General features: G+C 34.0%; 1 protein-coding gene across 1 annotated transcript; it reads left to right on the plus strand.

Moving 5' to 3' along the window:
* Positions 1-1,435: 1,435 nt before the first annotated feature.
* On the plus strand, positions 1,436-19,993 carry LOC137918722 (inositol polyphosphate-4-phosphatase type I A). The gene is made up of 19 exons (XM_068761609.1): positions 1,436-1,767; positions 3,159-3,314; positions 3,689-3,880; positions 4,519-4,670; positions 4,769-4,930; positions 5,098-5,453; positions 5,544-5,734; positions 6,835-6,991; positions 7,625-7,818; positions 9,159-9,274; positions 9,961-10,395; positions 10,863-11,022; positions 11,812-11,996; positions 12,886-13,097; positions 13,864-13,960; positions 14,410-14,596; positions 15,615-15,737; positions 16,340-16,475; positions 17,175-19,993. Exons 1-19 carry the CDS (start codon positions 1,650-1,652, stop codon positions 17,305-17,307), a joined length of 3,462 nt encoding a protein of 1,153 aa, XP_068617710.1. The 5' UTR covers positions 1,436-1,649; the 3' UTR covers positions 17,308-19,993.
* The last annotated feature ends 643 nt before the right edge of the window (positions 19,994-20,636 follow it).

The raw sequence follows: 20,636 nt of genomic DNA on the forward strand, positions 1-20,636 counted from the left end.
TTTAAAAAAAGATTTTTAAAATATTCTCTATCTTAGAAAAGATAAAACATACTTCAATGCACTCCATCTTCTACTCCAGTGGACCTCATTTAGTACACTCTTACGGTCCTGAAGTCTCTCCCATAACATTAGATGAGGTCATTGATATCATTATAAGATCGAAAAATAATTCAGTCCTTAGATCTGACAGCATCTCCAAAAAAGCTCTAAAAATCCATCCTGCAGAACTGACTCGCTTGTTAGTGATGATTTTTAACACGCTCATAACCAACTGCACCTACAGGGATTCTTGGAAACAAGCAATTGTGGTATGGAGACCTTAAAAAATCATGAGCCTTCTTTACTTCTACCGCCCTTTAAACATTCTCAATATCTTGGGGAAAATTTTTAACGGATTATCCTGAAGCGAATCACAGCAGTTGCATTTAAAATAACCTCTTCCAGACAAACAGTTTGGTTTAAGATATCGCCTTTTCTGTTTCAAACAGGCTCCTACATTTTCGAAACACTTCTCAGTTTTTGCTCGGTTTATACATATGGACAAATGCGCTATTTGTCGATATCGCAAAGGTTTTCCGTTCCTAAAGTTCTTTATATCTAATTTCCTTTTTACCAAGCATGTTAAAAGTATCAGGAACAAGATCCATTTTGTCCAAAACAGGCTTTACCCTTCCTTTGCAGCTCCAAAAAGCTATTCCTTCGCTACAAAGTATTTATAATACTTGCGTTGGGTCCTGTAACTATAACTGTTGTCTCTGCGTGCTCCCTACGCCCACTATAAACTCTTCAGAACCACTTCACCCGAATGGCGACCAGTAAGAAGTAAAACCAACGTAATTTTGATCTCCACGGTGACCTTAGGCTTATTTTTTTCAAGATTGCTCCAAGAATTGTTTTCAGAAATCGTCGTCGTATCCAAATCCACTTACAGTGGACACAACTTGTGTACCGTCTACCTCCCGCAAGACTAAGATGCGTTGCCACATAGGTACAGCCAAGCCAGCTACGAAGACTAACGAGAATAATATCGTAATTATTCACAAGAACCGCCTTACTGCCCCTTGTGTCAGATGTGGTCTTAGATTTTACTGTCCACATTTATATGAAAAAATGATGATGGATGAGAAAATGTAGCTAACGTTTGCAGTTTGGCTCGACTAAGCTATGAAGTGTAAAGAGAAAGTTGCTTTGTAATTCCCACACTTCTTAAACTTTCAAATAATAGGTACCTTTTTTAGAATTGCTAATGTACAATTATCAATATAAATATATTAAAAAATTATTTTCATAAAAATGTTGCTATGCATGTCTACTTAATTCATTTGTAAATCTTGTTTCTGAACGAGTTTTGTTATTAATCTATGAGACAAATTGCGCTTGATGTACAATCTAACCAAATCTTTTTATTTCCTGAGAATATTTCTAGTATTCTAAACATGACAAATTAATACCAAATGGGTAATTCTAAAATTATCCTTATAAAAATGTATTATTTTAGTTTTTTACCTCTTTTGCCCAACATTTTTGTATGAGACAAGCAAAATATTTTTATTTTGTATAAGGGCGGTCCCCGGCTGCTCTGTTGTTAAAGGTGTGGTGGTGCACTACAATAATAATAAGATGTTATTAAATGATGTTAGCGCTTAAATATGAGATATAACAAGCACGAATTGGCTGCCCTCGCATCTCAAAGTAGTCAAAATTTTGACCGTGAAGGAATTTTGGTTTTAAAAGAAAAACAGGACGGATTTTTTCGAAGATCTGAAGGTGAGCCTGCAAAAAGGAAAAAAGAATATTTATGTTAAATTATCCTCACGGCATTCTATTAAAGATAAGACTAAGGTGAATAGTGGAAACACAAAATGTATGCATATGTCTGTGAAATAGCCTCGTTAGGTTTTTTAAAATACGGTGATATCAGCTTCGGCGACATGTTTAAGATAATTTGTAATTATAACAATATTTCAATGAAACACAGTTTCGATGAATCTTATATTATACTAATAGCATAAAAATGTCACAACTATTTGCTCCGTTGGCGACAAATCTCCATGTATCGACCTGTCGGTGCATCATTATAATAATTACAATATAATAATGTTGCATACTTCAAAAGAAGACAGACCTGCAGCCTGCTTACAGTCAATATAATAACCAATAATAAGCCATTATCTAAAAAATACAATTTAAAATTGAAGGGGAGAGTAATATTATAATAAATTCTTAAGTAGTATGCAAAATAATGCTCCAAAAAAATTTGATTTACTAAAGAGAAAACATTTACAACTAAGCAATGTTTTGATAAGCAGATTAAATAAATTTATTGTCAAAGCTTCATAGAAGTTTACCAATTAGTCGGCTGAATATCAGACAGAAATAGTATTGTCCTTCAATGATGATATGTTTGGAGTTAACTATATTTTTTGTAAAAACTGTCAAAACATTGGCACAGGTGTATCAACACAATTCCGGAGAAAGTAGTTAAGTCTCTTAGTAGGAGCATGTTCCATAACCTAGAATGGTTCTCTTAGCAAAACAGCTAGAAATAAAGCTAGACCCACCTGAGGATGGTAAAAAAAAACATTATGGATCAGATCATCAAAGCTGAAGGCTGTCCATAATCTAGTAGTTATCTTATTTGCTGTTTGGGGAGAATGGTTCTCATGTGGCTTGGGAAGTTCCTCTCATGGGTTGACCTAGTAAGGGTCACAGGAAAATATGGGATTTGGGCAGCACAGTATTGGTTATCCTGGTGACCTTTGGTGGAGGCCTGAGCAGTGGGTGTTTATCAGCTAATATGATGATTATGACAATAATAAATTAATATTACAGAAATAAATGTTTTTTGTAATGTTGTTGATATGTTTTGTTAAATGTTTTTAAGTCATGGTTGTTCCATTCTAAGAGGATTTTTCCTAGTAACAATATTTGTGGCCCGACGATATACATTAACAATTATATTTATCACATATGCAAATGGTGGTTAAATATAATTGGTTACTTTTACTTGCCCTTTTTGATCAAATACAGTTAATGATACCCAAATGCTGTTTACAAATATGAGTAAATCGGAATTAGTTTTTACTTTGTTTTTTTTTTTTTTTTTTTTTAACAAACAATAATATTAAAACAAGTTAATTATTTTTTTTTCTTTGCAGGTAGCTCAGTGCGATGGTTTCGTCTTCAAGGCAATCTCCTATTTTATTTAAAGGGTCCTGAGCCTTGGTATGAGCCTTTGGGTCTTATATTGTTGGGACATCATAAAGTGCAAATACAAAATCTGGATGAAAATGGGCATTGGCCTTTTCAAATTGGTAAAGTTCCTATTAATTCAGAATTTGATAAGTATAAGAAATCATGAATTCTTTATTTTAAAAACTTCTATATCCAATTATTACACAATCATTAGGCGAAGAACTATAATATGACTTTGTTTATAAAACATACTAAAAAGAGCATTTTTGATAAAAACTTTTTTTTATGGCCCCGCTATTGGGAGCCTTTCGTACCCCCTATCTTGTGTGGGACAGGGACCATTTAACATTATTTAATTTTTTCACATATTTTTTTTATTTTCATTATGACATTTTTCATTTTCATGATAAAAACTTTATTATCATACAAGATGTTTCAGATAACGAATATTATGTTGTTCTCAGTGTGCATTGTAACAAATCTTATTTTTCAGTTTGGGAAAATGGACTATGGTATAGATTGGCAACCTTTCATGAATCAGAGAGAACATTATGGGTAAAAGCTATACAAAATGCACCTTATAACCTCATACATTCTCAGCTTATTGGATTAAAAGAAAGACTGAATAGAATCAGACCAATTGTGGATATTGCAACTTTCAGAGCACAGAAAGGAATTATACCCGGTAAGTCAAGTTGTGTTATATCATAGATTCTTAACAGGGACTGTATGGGCCCTATTCGGTGCTTAAGTCCTTCTTGGGGGTAGTATAGAATCCCAAGATAAATAGGGGTACATGAATATACAGATCTCAAATTGTTATAATGAACTATTTAAAAGGAGCAGAAGAATTTTTTACTTTTAAAGATTGGTTTCCATTGAAGGTTCGAAACCTGTATTTTTGTCACAGTTGTGCAGCTCTTCAGTATTTGGCAATTATTTCTGAATAAAGAAAACTTAGATTAGTTCTTTATATATTAAATTAATAAGTTTTCTTTTTGCAAATGTTTAGTATCAACCTCTGAGACAAAAATTGTGTTTAGATTGAGTATTTTGAATAATTGATTTTTTACTTGTTCATATCGCCTGTGCAATTGTCATAAACACATGATAATAAAAATAAATGCTACATAATTTTGCATTAATTTAAAAACACTTGTTTTTAGTTGTAATAAAGTGTTTACTGTGTAAGTTGATGGTCTAAAGACTGTTTGTTTGATTGAAACTAGTTAGTTCTAGTTTGAATATGGGTATATTAAATAAAAGTATTAAATTTACTCAAAAGTGTTGTGATTTTTCTTCACAAATATAACATTGTTTCAGATATGACTGAGATTCCGCTATGTGAACTGGCCCTCTCATGTGACAATCTTCTGTGTGATGCTTACGGTCAACCACCTTCTCCTTTAATTGTGGTTTATGTGAGATATTCGAAAGTGATGTGCATTAAATATGGCACCACAGAGATAGTAGAGGTTTGAAAATTTGTTTTTATTAATTATTATTATTGTAAATTTACTTGCCACTTACTGCACCTATTGGTACTAATAGTAAATTCAATAAATTTTTGCAGGTATGCAGTAATCCTTGCTTCTCTAAAACAATACTATTTCGTGCAAGTGATGGCTTGACTGGTGAGGCAGTGGTTAGAATTGTGGTTTATGACGTTAAGGAGCGTGTTACAGAAACTGCAGTACCAATGGGTTTTACCTCTCTGCAACTCAGCACTATACAGGTAATGGATTATTTTTACGGTTGTGAAATGATGACATTAAATAAAAAATATTTTATGTTAAAATCATTTGAAAATTTGACATGTATAATAAACACATAATATCCAACTAATAACTATTTTTTGCAAAGATATATAAAGAAGTAAAATTTAAATTTTTATCCTCCCAGGAAGCACAAAGATTGAGAGTTGCATTGATGACTCGTGAAAATAAAACAGTTGGTTTTGTTACCATACATGGGTGGAGCCTAGAACCTTCCTGCATTGGGACCAGCCCCAACCATACTAATGAAAAAAATTGTATAGATTTAAACCAAAAAGTAATGTGCCATCGCCGTTCCCAATCATTACCTCCTCGGTTGGGTCTCAAATTAAAGTTTCCATCATATAGTAACTTGCTTAAACAGAATTTTGTGAATAGCCATCAAGCGACGTATAGATTTCATTCAGGTCTTGGTGCAGATATAACAGTGCATGAAATTATGGCAGAACCAAAACTTTGCTTTCAACTACCTGTTCAGTTGCTGTAAGTATTTCGTATTTTATTTAAATTTGTTTTGATCCACATAAAGGGTTGATAAACACAAGATTAATTTATGAAATATTTTAATTTTAGAGACATCTACATACAACGAGAGAAAGAGCTATTAGAAGAACTACTATCAGTTGGTGAAGTAAGCGGACAATGGCAAACGCGGCAATTGGATTTAGCAAGCACGCATGTGTCGTTGTTAAAGCATTATTGTCATTCTAAAAGATGTCTCCAAATTGCTGAAAACCCATACTTTAAAGCCAGTTGTAAAAAAGGTAATTCTCATACATGTTCTAGCAGTAATGGGTATTACCGTGGTTAATTGCTTTGCATTGTTTGTAAAAATTGCTACTTCTACCTGATATATAGTATATATATATAGTAAATATTAAACTGTAGATATTTTGAGTTTCGCCAAGTTTTTGGTGAAATGTGGGAGCAAAAGTTGGATATGAATGCAACATCTACCAATGTGGTCAAGACGTGGATATTTGGAGGCAAATATTATTAAAGATGACGGATTTTTGATGCCAAAAAGCTTTCAGATTTTTCTTTTCCTTAATATATGTATATTCTAGAAAGTATAACATTGATCAATGTGGCCACAATTATTCATGTTGATGCTTGATTTTAATAAAAGAATTGCTATAATGTAATACGTTTTATATATATTTTTTTAGTAGTAAAATGTCTTAGCCACTTTTTAACAAATGTGTTGTAGTTAATTTATTAATGGTTAAACATCTCGAAACAATATTAAACAGAAATAGTAGCAAAATTATGTATATAAGTCAGCAGTAGCCACTGTAAATATTACAGCTGAAGATTATATGATATTAATGCCATCATATCATCATAGTAACATTTTATTTCTTTGAAAGTATAACGTCGCTATATGTTTACTATGTATAGTATTTCTTATTCTCGTGTAACAGCCGGCGGTTGGAGCTTAAAGGTTTTCGAACGGTAATGGTGAACCGGTACTTGCGGCGAAAACGCGGTGGGAAAAGAAGAAATAAATTATTACTATCATCATCATCATGTCAGCCAATGAACGCCCACTGCAAGGCATCCACCTAATGGGCGGCCTTCCCATGCCGCTTCTACAGGCTCGTGGTCACCGTTCGAGAATCTTTAACCCGCAACGCCCATCGTTTGCACGAGTAATGTAACCCGCCCACTGTCATTTCAAACCAACAATTCTCTCGACCTACGATGACGATTTCTGATTAGATTTCCCAACGATCCATTACTCCCTTGGTGACCTTGGCCCTTCCTACAAAGGCCCTCCGTAAGCGACCACGATAATATTTCATCATGTATGTTCTGACGTGAATGGGTATTGCTGATTTAACTACGTCGCTTGTTCTTCTAGATGAGTCTAGTCTCGAGTTTGCACCAGTTAATTTACATTTGCAACGGATGTGGGTACACAACGACACTTTGAATAAAACTGGCTTCCACGACGTAATAACAGCAGGAGCCTTCACTGCTCATACACATAAAGCGGAGAGAACTGGGGGATTAATTAGGTATGTTTGTCTTGACAGCGACTAGTTTTTTCTCTATTTATGGACATTAATTGGAGCATGAATAAGTAGCAAAGGACATAATTTTATGTGTGTGCGTGTGCGAGAGCGCATGTGTGTGCATGTATGTGTGTGGAACTATGAAGACCATTTTTCATGTATCTTTTCTTATAACTCGGGAGATAAAATTCCAGAAAGAATATACTTTTACTTTTGGTATGATTTAAGATAATGAATATGTGGTACAAAAAGCGATCACTTGATGGTAAGTGATTGTTAATACTTCAGAGTTCATTACCATGAGAAAGTTGTAAAGGTACTACTATTAATTCTGTAATTTTAACAGTTATGATGTTCTTAAATGGGTTAATAGTAAATACTTATTTGCTTAGTTTGCTAGTCTTGGTTCTGGATTAATATGTCTGGATTTACTCTTTCTCAATGTCTCATGAACTTTTCCAATTTTCTATGAATAGCTTAAGTTGCTGTTAGATATAGGCCATTTCAAGATTTTATAAAGACTTCAGAGTCAAAAGTCCAGTTCCACTATGTGTGTGTACCAAATAATAATAATATAACAATAAATAGTAATAAATATTTTTAGGTTTACTTATGTTATTAATATCAATGTTTCAGATTAGTTCAACAAGTTAAAGATATAAATAGCACAAAAGCAGCACTGAACTCTGCTGCTGCAAATAAAATACAGGCCGAATATGAGAATGTGGTTGCTGTAAGAAGGCTGGATGAAGAAGCAAGTATTGACATGGATAGAATATTAGTTCTACTGCAAGCTAAACAGACTACAGAAATAATCACCGTTATTAATGGTAAATACATATCATTGTCATTATTTCCTATTACAAAGAAGCAAAATTTTATAATCAATATCATTTAAATCATTCGATGTCCGTTGCTGGATAAAGACATAGATTACCAATAGAGCTGGTTGGAGGAGTTTTGCCTCCAGTGTCCTGCGACATCTGTCCACCTCATTATGTATAATTTTCTACAATATATTTTGTATAAAGGTCTGATTGATATGTTAAATATTTAAGTGTCAATGAAAAAATTTGTTTAATTAGATGTAATATTTTTTTCATCAACTATATTCAAGGTATTTGACATCTATTTTGACTGATGTTAAATGATGACGATGCCACATGCTTGAAGAAGAAGCCAAACTATTCACTTGAAGACTTCCCAGGTATTATTAGCTGAAAACAACGACGCCGGTAGATTGTTCCATACTTTGGTTGTTCGGCCTATGAAAGTGGTATCAAAACACTGTATGTCGGTTCAAAGGACTTCAACCGTGTATAGTGCAACGATAAACTTTTGGCGATTCTCCAAGCTCTGAAGGTCAGCGCTGACCAAAGTTTCGTTACCAATGAACTTGGCTCGTCTCTGTATGGAGTCCAAAGTTTCGAGCTGGTACTTGGCCGATCCATTCCGCAGAGGCAACAGTGTTCTACACAATTTAATTTGTGTTACATACAGATTCAGCGCTGTCCGGTGTAAAATACTCCAGAGCTCTTCCCAGAATGCCTAGCTGTATGCAGCTAATTTAGCTTTAGACTCAATAGACGGCCCAAACTTGAGGTTTAATCTTAGTGCAATATCCAGCTTAGTGATCTATCATCGATATTAATGCACTTTGGAAAGTCGGAGACAATTAATAGGGTTCCGTTTCGCGGTGGATATGCGCGCCTGGATTCCAGCATTCCCAGCGTTAAACTTGACCAGATTGACCTTGCCCCAATTGGGAAGTGCCTATAAAGACAAGTGTCATAGTCGTAAAAGAAAAGATTGACTGGCTTAACTACAAAAAAAAAGCAACTTTGTTTACGATGTGCCTTGTATCTCTATACACACACACATAATATGTATATATATATATATATATATATATATATATATATATATTATGTATATGTATATATATATATATACTAAATAATTGTAATGGTTCTTAACTATATGAATTTTTCACAGATTACATTTAGGTCAAAATATGTGAGAATTGGCACAGTAATTTTAATTGCCTATTACCTATAACAAATTGCTACATAGTATAAAACAGCAATAGAATATTGCATATATTCTCCTTCCTAAAATATTTTTAAATTGCAAACATTGCCCATATTAACAGTTTTATATCCATTTACAGTAGTAAAGGCTAAAATTAAAAGCATCATTGCCCTATGGGAGCCGTGTGTAGTTGAAGAAATGTTGGCATCTATAGGCTGGCCAAAAAACAAATATGTCGACAACTCTGAAAACCAGGTAACTATATTATAGAAAATTTATAATACACATAATACTCGGTATACATATCGAAATATATGTATATCTTATTAACGATATATTTTCTGAATTCGCTTAATATTGATGGATCAAATAAGAAGGCTCAATGTCACCCAGAGAGGCAATAGAGAGAGCTACGTTTGAAAAATTGTTGCGAGTTCGAATTATAAATGTGGAGATCCGCAGAAGTATAAAGGTCACTGATGTAGCTTAAAAAATGCTCGTCTGAATTGGCATTGGGCTTTCCAGTGGGCGACCACGAGTGGGTAGACGCGGGGTAGGTAGGTTTCCCACTACATGAATCGATCACATAGTTAAGGTCGCAAGAAGTTGCTGGGTGCGAGTAGCGCAAGATCGGCCAACGTGGCAGATTTTAGGGGAGCTCAACGCTGTAGGATATGATGATGACGAAGATTTGTTGCTTTTTAATACGTAATAATGACTTGGTGCACATCCAAAGATTTTTACACAGAAAGTTTGTACCCTATATTCTTTGAAAACCAAAAGTAAAGGTTGAAGGCTCTTGCTAAAACATTTATTAAACTTTTTCGAAATTCTTCGTTATAGGGGGATGATATGTAATATCATCATCGCCGTAACTAAACCAACTGTTTGGTTTGCATATTTTTTTATTTATTTATATTAAGTGATATTTGTTTTGCCAGGCATTATCAACAATTTTACGTCTTACGGACCAATTAAGCGTATTCGACCCGAGGAGCTCTGACTGCGAGACATATGACGCGTCGTCCAGTTCCAGCTCTAAAGAGACTACGCCGACATGTGACGCGCCTACCTTGTCTGCTAGTGCATCAAACATGTCACCGGGCCCGTCAAGTTATCGTAAAGAATCTTTTAAAGATATAGTTGAAGATGCAGAGCTACAATTTCACAACGACTATTTTAATAGTGAAGAGCGTCTTAAATTTAATCATTCATTTAGATCCGTTCGTTCGCCGGTGAAATCCAAAATAGATGATATTCCGAGTTTGAGCCGTCAAGTTAGTAATTTACAAACAGGTAGTAAAAGCGCTGCGACATTTGAACAAGTGTCCTACAGGAGTTTAATACACAGTTTCAGCGGAAATAATAATAAAAAGGTAAAAAATATTTTCAATCATTTGCTTTCATTGCTGAAATTAAAGTTTTTTTTGCTATAGACAAGCTTGAAAATAAAATGAATCATATAATTTATCAGTTTATTATGGTGTCTATATATTAAAAACAGTTATTGATGAATAGCAGTAGAAGAGATTTGCGATCGTAGGTCGCGGGTTCGATTCCCGGGATACATTTTTACAAAATTCACACTGCATTAATTATAAGGGATTGGCTACTGTTCACAAACAAGTTTCCAAAAGATCGGCATGAGCGTCCTCTCCCTACCATAATACCACACTGCGGGCGCCAACCCGTCCGCCAGGCGTGATGAAAACTTAAGCAGGCTTATGTTTAATCTACTCTAATATTTACGGTAACAAATATTTTAGACGTGTCAAATAAAATGCCGCATACTACTTATTTTTTATTAATCGTGTAAAATCACCTGTAATATATTATTTTGCAGAAAATTGAAATGAAACCTGAGTTATTGCCATGTGCAGGACTTCTGGATTCAAGCACAAGAGAGAACAATTTACATTATCTTAGAACCCTTGGAGTTGTTATAGAAAGTACTTTCGCCGAATTTGTCGACGCGACGCTGAAGGCTCTAGAAAATGGTGCAGGTATGTTTTAAACAAAGATATCTTCATCTATTGAAAATCGTTGTTAAATTTTGGGTTTTTAGTTTCTATCCTATTCGACATGAATAATTGTGATAATTAGTCTTTGTGTTTTTATTTTTATTTAAACAAAGATACTGTTTATAGCTATAAAATCTTTAAGAGCTCCTTTGCGGTTAATCAATGTATGGTACTCTGTTCAAAAATCAATGGTTTCAATATTCATAAACCGTAAATAACGTAATGATAATGTTTTTAGAAAAAGCGATTACAAAAGATGTACTGTTACATATTCAAATTAATTATTGTTTACTATCTCTGCACACTTTGTATTGTCAAAAGTTATTGCCTATTGAATTCCAATGGAAAGAATATATTAATGTAACATATTTGAGGGTGATCACTTTCAAGTGATGGAATAGGTTTAAAAGCTTTACAGAGGTGAATTTATAGCTCATTTGCCTATGCAGTGGAAGTGGGAGGCAGCCCACATAGCGTGTAGAACTGAAAGCTTCTGAAGGCATTGGAAGACACTAGATGTAGGCCAATTCCAACTGTCAAATTTAAAACCTTTGTGGACGGCCTACGTTTAAAATGATGATGATGATGGTGACGATGTTTCTGTCGAATGATCTGTAGTAATTTTCATCCTGCTAATATAACTAAGGCCCCTCCTTTAGGTGATGATGACATAGTCCATGTGGAGGGAAATCGCTGAATGCGGGCAACTCAAGACCATTGCATTTTGTTTATCTATCGGCTGACATGATGATGATGAATATCAATTTTCAGATGTATCAGAGGATCAGATGGACCATTTACGTGATTTGGTTGAAAGTGTGAAGAAGGAAGTGGGGACTTTGGTGCGTTGGGTGCGTGTGGCCCATGCGGCTTTGCGAGTTCGGTGTGAACCTCCTCTGTGGACGAAAGAACATGCTGCCTTACAAACACGCCGGGACACTTGTTTTTCACAAGCTGTAAGTTACCTTTTTATAATGTTATCAAGTGGCTATCACGATCCGGACGCATCGCTGGCACCCCCTCCCCCTAGGTGGATCAATGACATGATTAAGGTCGCGGGAAATCGCTGGATGCGGGCAGCGCAAGAAGGCATCGTGGCGATCTTTGTGGAAGGGCCTATGCTCTCCGATAAACGCTCACTGGTTTATCGACTTAAAAGAAGATAGGGGTAACGGTTTTATTTAATTTCTATATTCAAAGAAACGTAGAGAGCAAACAGATGGGGAAGCAAACGGCTGGATCCTTAAGGTACTGGAGTGAACCAGGGACCGGCAAGGATCCACCCACAAGGAGTACAAATGACCTTGTTAATATTGTTTAAGAAATATATAAATTTCGCATATTTCAGAGTGATCACTCATACAGATTGTATTGAAATAGGTGTAAAAGATTTAACGTTGGTATTGTATAATATTTGCTCTTTAAGGCTTTAACGATGCGTTTCTTTATCATCCTGTATGTATACAGTTAAAGTAGGGTTAGGTCATTTAGCGGCTGAAATGATGATGATGATAATGATTCTTTCATGTGTGACATGTGACTGTGTCGTCATAACAGTGTATTATCTAATTTATGCAACGATTATAGGCTTTCAAGACATCCATTCATCGCGTATTATTTATATATATACACACATATATGTATATATACACAAATATACACACACACACACACGTGTTTCGTTGCGTTGTAGATCAAATTACATGTTATAAAAATAATTATTGATATTGTCCCTGGTAATACAACCAAAGTTAAGTGTTGTTTCTGTATTGATGATGTAATTGAATAGTACTTGGCTTGCTAAGTTTAACAAAAATAACCTTTAAAAGTATTTTTATTTGACAGTTATCAACGGTAACCGCAGGACTTTTGTGCTGGTTCAACTCGGTTCCTGCCGACACGATAGTTAAACTGTTGAGTTCAGATCTGGGCCCACTTTGTGGTTTCGAAGGCTTACTAACCCTTTATTCTACTGAGAAGGCCATGTGGGGAGACATGGTGGTTGCGATTGAAGATCTTCAAACTGTATTATTTACGCTGACTAAAGTTGGACACAGGTATGTTGGGAAACATCTCATCCACTCATTATTTATTATTCTTTTGTATGTAATTATTTCGTTCATTTAAATTTCTAATATATTTTAAGGATGACCAGCGTGTTCATATATATAACGCTCGTAAATATATATATACAGGATGATTGGTTACAGGGGTTGCTGTGCAAGGGTGGATGTATAATTCAATGGCAGTCAATTAATATATGGTACACCCTATCCATAAATTAATGGTTTCAGAAACTATATTTAATCTTATATTGCAAAAAGCGATTTCGATATTCGATTTACTATATATTAAAATTAATAATTGTATACTGTCTGTCGCAGATTTTGTACTGCCAGAAATTAAACAATTAGTGTATTTCATAGCGATTACTTAATACAGGGTGACTGGCAAGGTGCAAATGCTTTAAGCCTTTTTGTTGACAAAGAACCTATACTGTAGATGTGAATATCTTTAAAGCTTTTACTACTTTATTTTACTTTTACACCTCCAACCGATCACCGTGCAGAATGATGTAAATTTTAACATTTTATAATTGAATAGCTTGTCTAGTTTTACTGGTTTCGTAAACGGCAAGTCTGTATAAAAACATTCTTCAAAGACTAAATAAATGAATTTTATATGTAAAGTAGAACAGAAATTGTGATAATTCGAAGCAAAATCGTGCCATCTTTTACAGATCTTTTACAAGACTTCCACCTAAAGAGTAATAAAATGTGATCAATCATTAAATAAATAACAGATACTACTTTTATTCCACAGTAACAGCGCCATCCCACAAGTAAACGGAACAAGAAGCAATCTTTCCGTGAATATTCCAATATCCGATTCCCTCTATTCTAAATTTACATGTAAAGAAGTAAGTATTTTATCTCTGAATTCATACAAATCGGGCTTAACATTTCTGTAGTATATGAATAATATGATTCTTTTATGTTGTTTGAAATTTTTTCAGAACACAATGATAATTTTTTAAAATTAGACAAAATAATTAGATTCATTTGTGGGTAAAGGACATACTTATTAGTGGATAATATATAGATACCTTAAGGTGCTGGAATGAACACCACCACCACCCACGTGGTGGACACACTACCTTGTTAAAGTTATAGGAAGACGTTGGATGCATGCTGTTTTGTTTCAACCGTTTTTATTGTCAATCTATGAGGGAGGCGTGTGTCCAGTAGACGTCCTTAGTATAAAAGAGTTATATATGTAAAATCAAATGATATTTACAATCAAAGAATATTGATCAAACATTGTGTATAATAAAAACCGTGGTTTAAACAACTTTTATTTTATTTTCAGCACCTTTCCTTTACGATAACTGCCGTGTTCTTCAATATTGGTATAAACGAAAAAGCTACTCTCGCCGAAGCCCTGGGAGAAACCACACCCCAATACCAATCTAATTGCGACAACTTGGATAGGTTAAATAAATATTATCATAAGTATAATAAAGTGTTCCCAGCAGACACTATGGCAGCAGTCAGAGGTAAGGCTATTCTATTAGTTTATTTCTCAACTCCTTTTTTTCACGCGATTCAACATTTAGCAGCATGTCTGCTAAAAGTCCACTGCTGAGACGTAAGACACCCCTGTAGATTTATAATAGCACCGATTGGAAGTGGTCTACATAAAGCGTCTTATGTAGACATTGACAAGGTCGTCTGTCTACCTTGTTGGAAGACGTTATGCTCTGCGCTTGCTGGTCCATGGTCGCTAGACCCTAGATCCTTAGGCCCCAGCGGTCATTTGTTCTGCGCGCTATTAGATCTGTTTATTGCAACTTTAACTTGCCAATCAGGCGGGCTTTGGCTGTTACTTTCCTTCATCTACGGATTTTGTCATTCCTGATTAGATCTCTTGGAGAAATCCTGTTCATAGTTCTCACTATGACTCGTCGAGCGCTGTGAGCTTGCCAATTAGGTCAGAAGTGTGAGATCCATAATTTAATGCCAGTTTTTAAACAAAAAAGTTTCTGCATAATGTGCCATTATATTGTATAAACTACAAGAATATTGTTAGCGGGTTTCAATGGCTCGCCTGTTCGCAAGTAGGTAGACCACGGGGTAGATAAACGCGATTCCATTTTTATTCAGTAGCAGACGAAATGGTGGAATCCAAGAGGAAGAGAAATATCACCAACGTAGGGTCGGTAAGCAGTGGTGGGAATTACAGTATTTTTCCAGGGTCATATTTTAGATGGCGGCAGAGCCAACGATAAGACCGACTACAGAAAATTTATGTGTGCTTGCTCTAATAGTACCTTTCTTAGTGTCTGAGTCGGGCCTTAAATAGCTTTTCCCTTTCGAAACGTGGAATTATGGGGGTTGATAACATATTTTAGTGGAAGATTTATATACCCTGGTAGACGTCGTTAAAGAATTCTAATAAATAATGTGTACGCTTATTGCTTTTCAATTGAACGGATTTGTTTGTGCAGTCGAGTTTCGGGCGTAATGCTTGAGTAAGTTCAGCAACAGTAACTTTTGTTTCGTTAATTTTTACAGCATCGTCAAGAACTAAGCCATTGGAAGAAGTGATGGAGAATTTACGAATAGCCGTACACAGGAAGGTGCCAAAAAACGTCGAGGTGTTACAATTGGCTTCTTTAGCGACGCGGCTTATGAACGGTAGGGATATAAAGCAAATTTAAACTCTTAAGTTAATAGACTGTATAATATATTTCCAGACCTTTCTGCAGTAATCTTGGATAGTCTTGTGACTTTTCCATCTCGATTCTTTCTTGCATCCGAAACTGGTAATCCGTTTTTTCCGCGCCAAATACGGGACAGCTGATGATGGACCGTAGTGCACCTACTATGGTCCGGTCGACTCCTGGATCACATGTACACGAGGGCTGTCCTTGAGCTTAAACCTACGAAAGTACTCGGAAAAACCCAAGCGCCCCGTGAATATCTGGACCAGGATTACAGTGTTGTTGCAGTTGAGAGCTGAGACCTGCGAGCGTAGGTCGCGGGTTCGATATACGGGATCTTACATAACTCATACTTTGTGCATTAATTATATAGGCTGCTACTGTTCACAAACAAGTTTTTAAAAGATGGGTGCGTTCTCTGCATACCATAACTCCACACTACAATCGTCAACCCGACTGTCAAGCGTGGCGATTATGGTATATCTCCCCTTAGATGTCTTTGGGGGAGGCCTATGCATTATTACAAAGTTACATTTCACTGTCTTATTGTTGTTCATTATCTTTTTGGTTTTTCAGGTGTAAGATTTACGTCGTGTAAAAGCGCTAAAGACAGAACCGGGATGTCTGTCACGTTGGAGCAGTGTTCCATATTGGCGTCAGACTATCACTTGGCCGACAACGAGGTGAAGAAAGCTCTAAACATTATGAGAAGGTGAGGATTAATATAATTCATATGTCTTCAATGAATACATGATATAGTATATATGGCTACAAATGTAAAAACTTTAAACACGTGAATATAGAGCAAAGTTAATAAAAAAGTTTTTACATATATTTTCATTCACCTGTATACACTGATCGCTTTGAAATTTGTTGCATTAATTTATTATTTCTGTTGCAACGCGACAGGCGATCAACTTCTAACAGCACAAAATCAGTGGACAGATAATTAATTTTCTTACAATTTTATAATTACATTATTATTTTTGAATCTATTGATTTTAGATGAGGTGTACCGTACATTAATTGACAGCAAATATGCCTTATGTTCAAACCTTTAAAGATTTTACACCAATAACCAATCATACTGTATGTATGAAAAAAAAAATAATCTCTGTCTCCTTAATTACGTAAAACAGACACACTAACGAGAATCTCGGCAAATACACTAACTGTCACTTTAGAGTACATAATACACTTATAAACCCACACTCCTATGAGTTAATTTTATTATTTATAAATTTTTCTTACATATTGTGAATTGTGATGCTGACTTATAGTATTAATTGATATATAAGTTAATTTCTACTATGGGTATGATGGGTTACTTTCTTTACCAGGTCAATGCATACAGTTCATAAATTTATTTGTAATTTTTGTAAATATTAAATATGTAAATTTGATTTCACAGCGAGGGTTGCAGACGAGAAAACGCATTTAAAAATATCGGAGTACGCAAGTACGCATTCACGAAAAAACAATCAATGGCCCTGCCCGAAGAATATCGACCACCGCCAGGAACTTACGGATCTTCGCAAACCTAAAACAATTTTCATATTATTTTTTTAAACAATATGTAGACAGGCTTCCATCATACAATCTGATTACTCTGTGTACTACTTAAATACCGATAACTTAATATATATTTACATATTATTGTATATGATAAAAAAAACTACTTGAATGCTGTGAGAAGTCGAAATTATTTCCGAAAATAACTTTGATGATTAATTAGGAACCGTTCATAAAATGACTTATTTGAAATTTTACTTTTGTTAACCTAATTCCCCTTTATCACACTACGATATCCTTTCTGTCGCATCCACCTGGATATAATGCCAAAATTAAAATATAAGGGTAACCTATTTTTCAGATATATAATTGGCATTTAAATATCTTAACGATGTTTGTTATTTTTAGATCTCCTTCCCCCGTGTCACCTCTAACCACACCAAGACTCCCTTCGGTATATACGGAACTTATTTTATGAACGGATCTGTATAACATCAGTTAACACTAAAAAAAAGAATAATACTAGACCACAGTTCTCGGTCAGCCGTTGCTTATCAAGGATCAAGGAAGGTAGCATCAGGGAAGAAATAAATTACAACGGCGTTTTTCTTAATTCGATTGTAATTAAAAACTTAGAATAATGATGATATTAACTCGTTGCCTTGCAAACGTATATGAATTTAGTGAAACTTAGTGTGATTATGCGATTGAATCAACAAAAGTGCGTGATTCCAGTGATAGCCGTTCGAAATTTAAACATTTATTCTAAACTTCTTGATTTTTAGTTTCATGTATTTAAGTTATATATATATATATATATATATATATAGTTCAAACTTATTTCTATTCATTTGTATCTAAAGGGACTTCCACAGCAGTCTTTTACATGTATTTTAATTTAAACATTTAACAATTGGTGGTAGACTTGCCTTCTGAAGATATATACGAGAATAAATTTACACATAAATTTGTAGTTATGTAGCTTTCATCTATTACCTATATGAAAATAATAATTTTATCCACTTAGAAACAAAATGATCTCCAGAATAATGGCATCCTTCAGTTTAAAAGAAACCTACAACAGTTTCAAAACAGTCCTGATCAGTAATGGAAATAATGTTAAGGAGTAAGAAATGTTCTTCTAAATCTTATAATTATTATTTGTTCAAATGCTTTTTACATACCATAACTTATACTACGGTATTTCTTATGTTGTTAAAGATATTCATCGCTAAGATTTGGATTTTTTTAAATTTAAAATAAAACGTGGTAGATGAAACCTTTGGACCAATTGGCAGTTAATGTTTTAATGGACATCAAATTGTCCAAATTCAGAAAAAGGGTTTTCAACGCTGAAAGGTAACACGGCAAAGGCGTGTATTTTTATATCTATTAATTTTCAGAATTGTTTATTCGCATAGAAACTAAACCAAATGTGTCATTGCAGTTGCCAAGTAGTATTTAATGGTAGCAATATCCAAATGTAACTATTTTTTACAATAGTAGAACCGAAACCGCTGTACTGTGTTTTAAGATAACTGGTGACAAAAAGAAATTGGTGACGGATTGACGTAGCGGAGCGGAGCGGCCGATACCATCTTCGTCTCGCCGCCCACATTCATAAGGCGCGGTACAGCTGCTTCGGTCGAACTATAATTATATGACTTAAACTCTAATCGCAGTTTATCATTGCGCATGTTATGTAATAAGAAAAGTATTGGACGCTTTTGTTGAACTTTCTGACATAGAAATAATAATATTTCCTTAATTATAAGGAAAGACAAAAATCGATATAATTTACTCTCTACAACAGTTCTTCCAACGAAACAGTGCCAAATAATATTTTAAGATGTGATTTACTTTATGGTCTCTAAATTTTATAAATCTCTTTGTGGACCGAGTGAATTGTTAATTATTTGTTTTACTTTATCGGGAACTTACAATGCGTTCTAAGATTTTTCCGGTTTTAATAACACAATTTCAAAACATTTGATTAATAAAAAATGGTTTTGTGTTACTTCCAAATGAAGAATAATTTTTCTATCGTTAGATTATTGGTCACAATTTATCATAATAACAAGTTTGTATTGTAATGTGGTAGTCAAGGTAACTTGCATTTAGCCTTGTTGGTTGTGTCTATTGTCGAAAAACATCTCGGTGTAAAATTAGTAAGTTTAAAATCAGTTTTAATATTTTTTTCCTTTTGCTTAAAATAATTCTGTTAAATTTTTTTACAGTAACTAACCTGCTGAGATATTTTTCTTTACCACCGTAGTTATTAAAATTGCTTTTAAATTTTAATTGTTGGATAACTTTATTTATAATTGTGCAGTGGATTTATTTTTGACACACAAATATACATAAATATAATCCGCAAAGTAATTTTCACAATAAATGTAAATGTTAATCTGTGTAATGTTGTACGGATTTGGCACACGAATTAGTAGATTCTGTCTAGTAGTGGCAATATTAATATGTGGCGTAAAGCAAAATGTTACTATTTATTTGTTCTTAATATGTTAAAAACTTAAAAAATGATTAAAATTACAGTCAAAAAACAATTACATTTCACACATTTGTTATTATTTTTTGACACGTAAATAGGATTATTTTAGGCATTTTTTTAAAGTACAAAATACATCATTAATTTTTTTCATTTTTTTACATGCTCATAGAAGAAATCTCGAATATTTAAATAAACTGCATATTAACTATTCGTAATTTATCCGCATTTCACTACATAAATACTATTTTGATTATATTTTACCTTTAACTGTGAAATATTTTGAAATATGTACTCCTAAACTTTTGTAGTTAAAATATCAGGTATATGATTTGTAGTGATATATTTTTGGTTGATTTATTTTTTAGTGACATTAACTTATTGAAGCCAAGGAACTTGTTATTTTTTAATACATTTTTTTTCTTAATGCTTATGTAATATTCGCTTTGATTTATGAAGTAGTAGCCTTTAGTCTACAAAATATCCGAGCTCCGGGTATGTGTTTTGTTGTATTAATTATATGAATGTACTTTCAACTACCCACTATTTGAAATAAAAAAAAGTAATTTTTCTGCCAATAACATCATTCATAAATGCCCATACATATTCATACAACAAATCACACCAGAAGTAAATGAACACCAATAGATCGTTAAATAAACATGAAAAAAATAGTGCCTAGGTTACATTTTAATATATACCAAGATAAAATAAGTTCGTGTTAAAATAACATTAGGTTTAGTCAACTAAGGTTTGAATAAAAAATGTATGAGAATGCTAGAAGACTTAACTTGGAGATATTTTTTTGTATTTTTGTTAGAAACGTCTCATCTCTTAGGAATCTTCCGGATATAATTT

Source organism: Battus philenor, unplaced genomic scaffold, assembly GCF_028537555.1.
Source record: "Battus philenor isolate CCGP_79_NKW_IND1 unplaced genomic scaffold, ilBatPhil1.0.hap1 SCAF_1, whole genome shotgun sequence".
Lineage (NCBI taxonomy): Eukaryota > Metazoa > Arthropoda > Insecta > Lepidoptera > Papilionidae > Battus > Battus philenor.

What these genes read in the sequence shown, in the direction of transcription:
- LOC137918722 (XM_068761609.1), top strand. Translation starts at nt 1,650, where the DNA reads ATGAGATATAACAAGCACGAATTGGCTGCCCTCGCATCTCAAAGTAGT. An exon ending in CAACTACCTGTTCAGTTGCT is followed by an intron (nt 5,454 to 5,543) that starts GTAAGTATTTCG and finishes TTTTAATTTTAG; the next exon opens with AGACATCTACATACAACGAG. An exon ending in GGCTCTAGAAAATGGTGCAG is followed by an intron (nt 11,023 to 11,811) that starts GTATGTTTTAAA and finishes ATCAATTTTCAG; the next exon opens with ATGTATCAGAGGATCAGATG.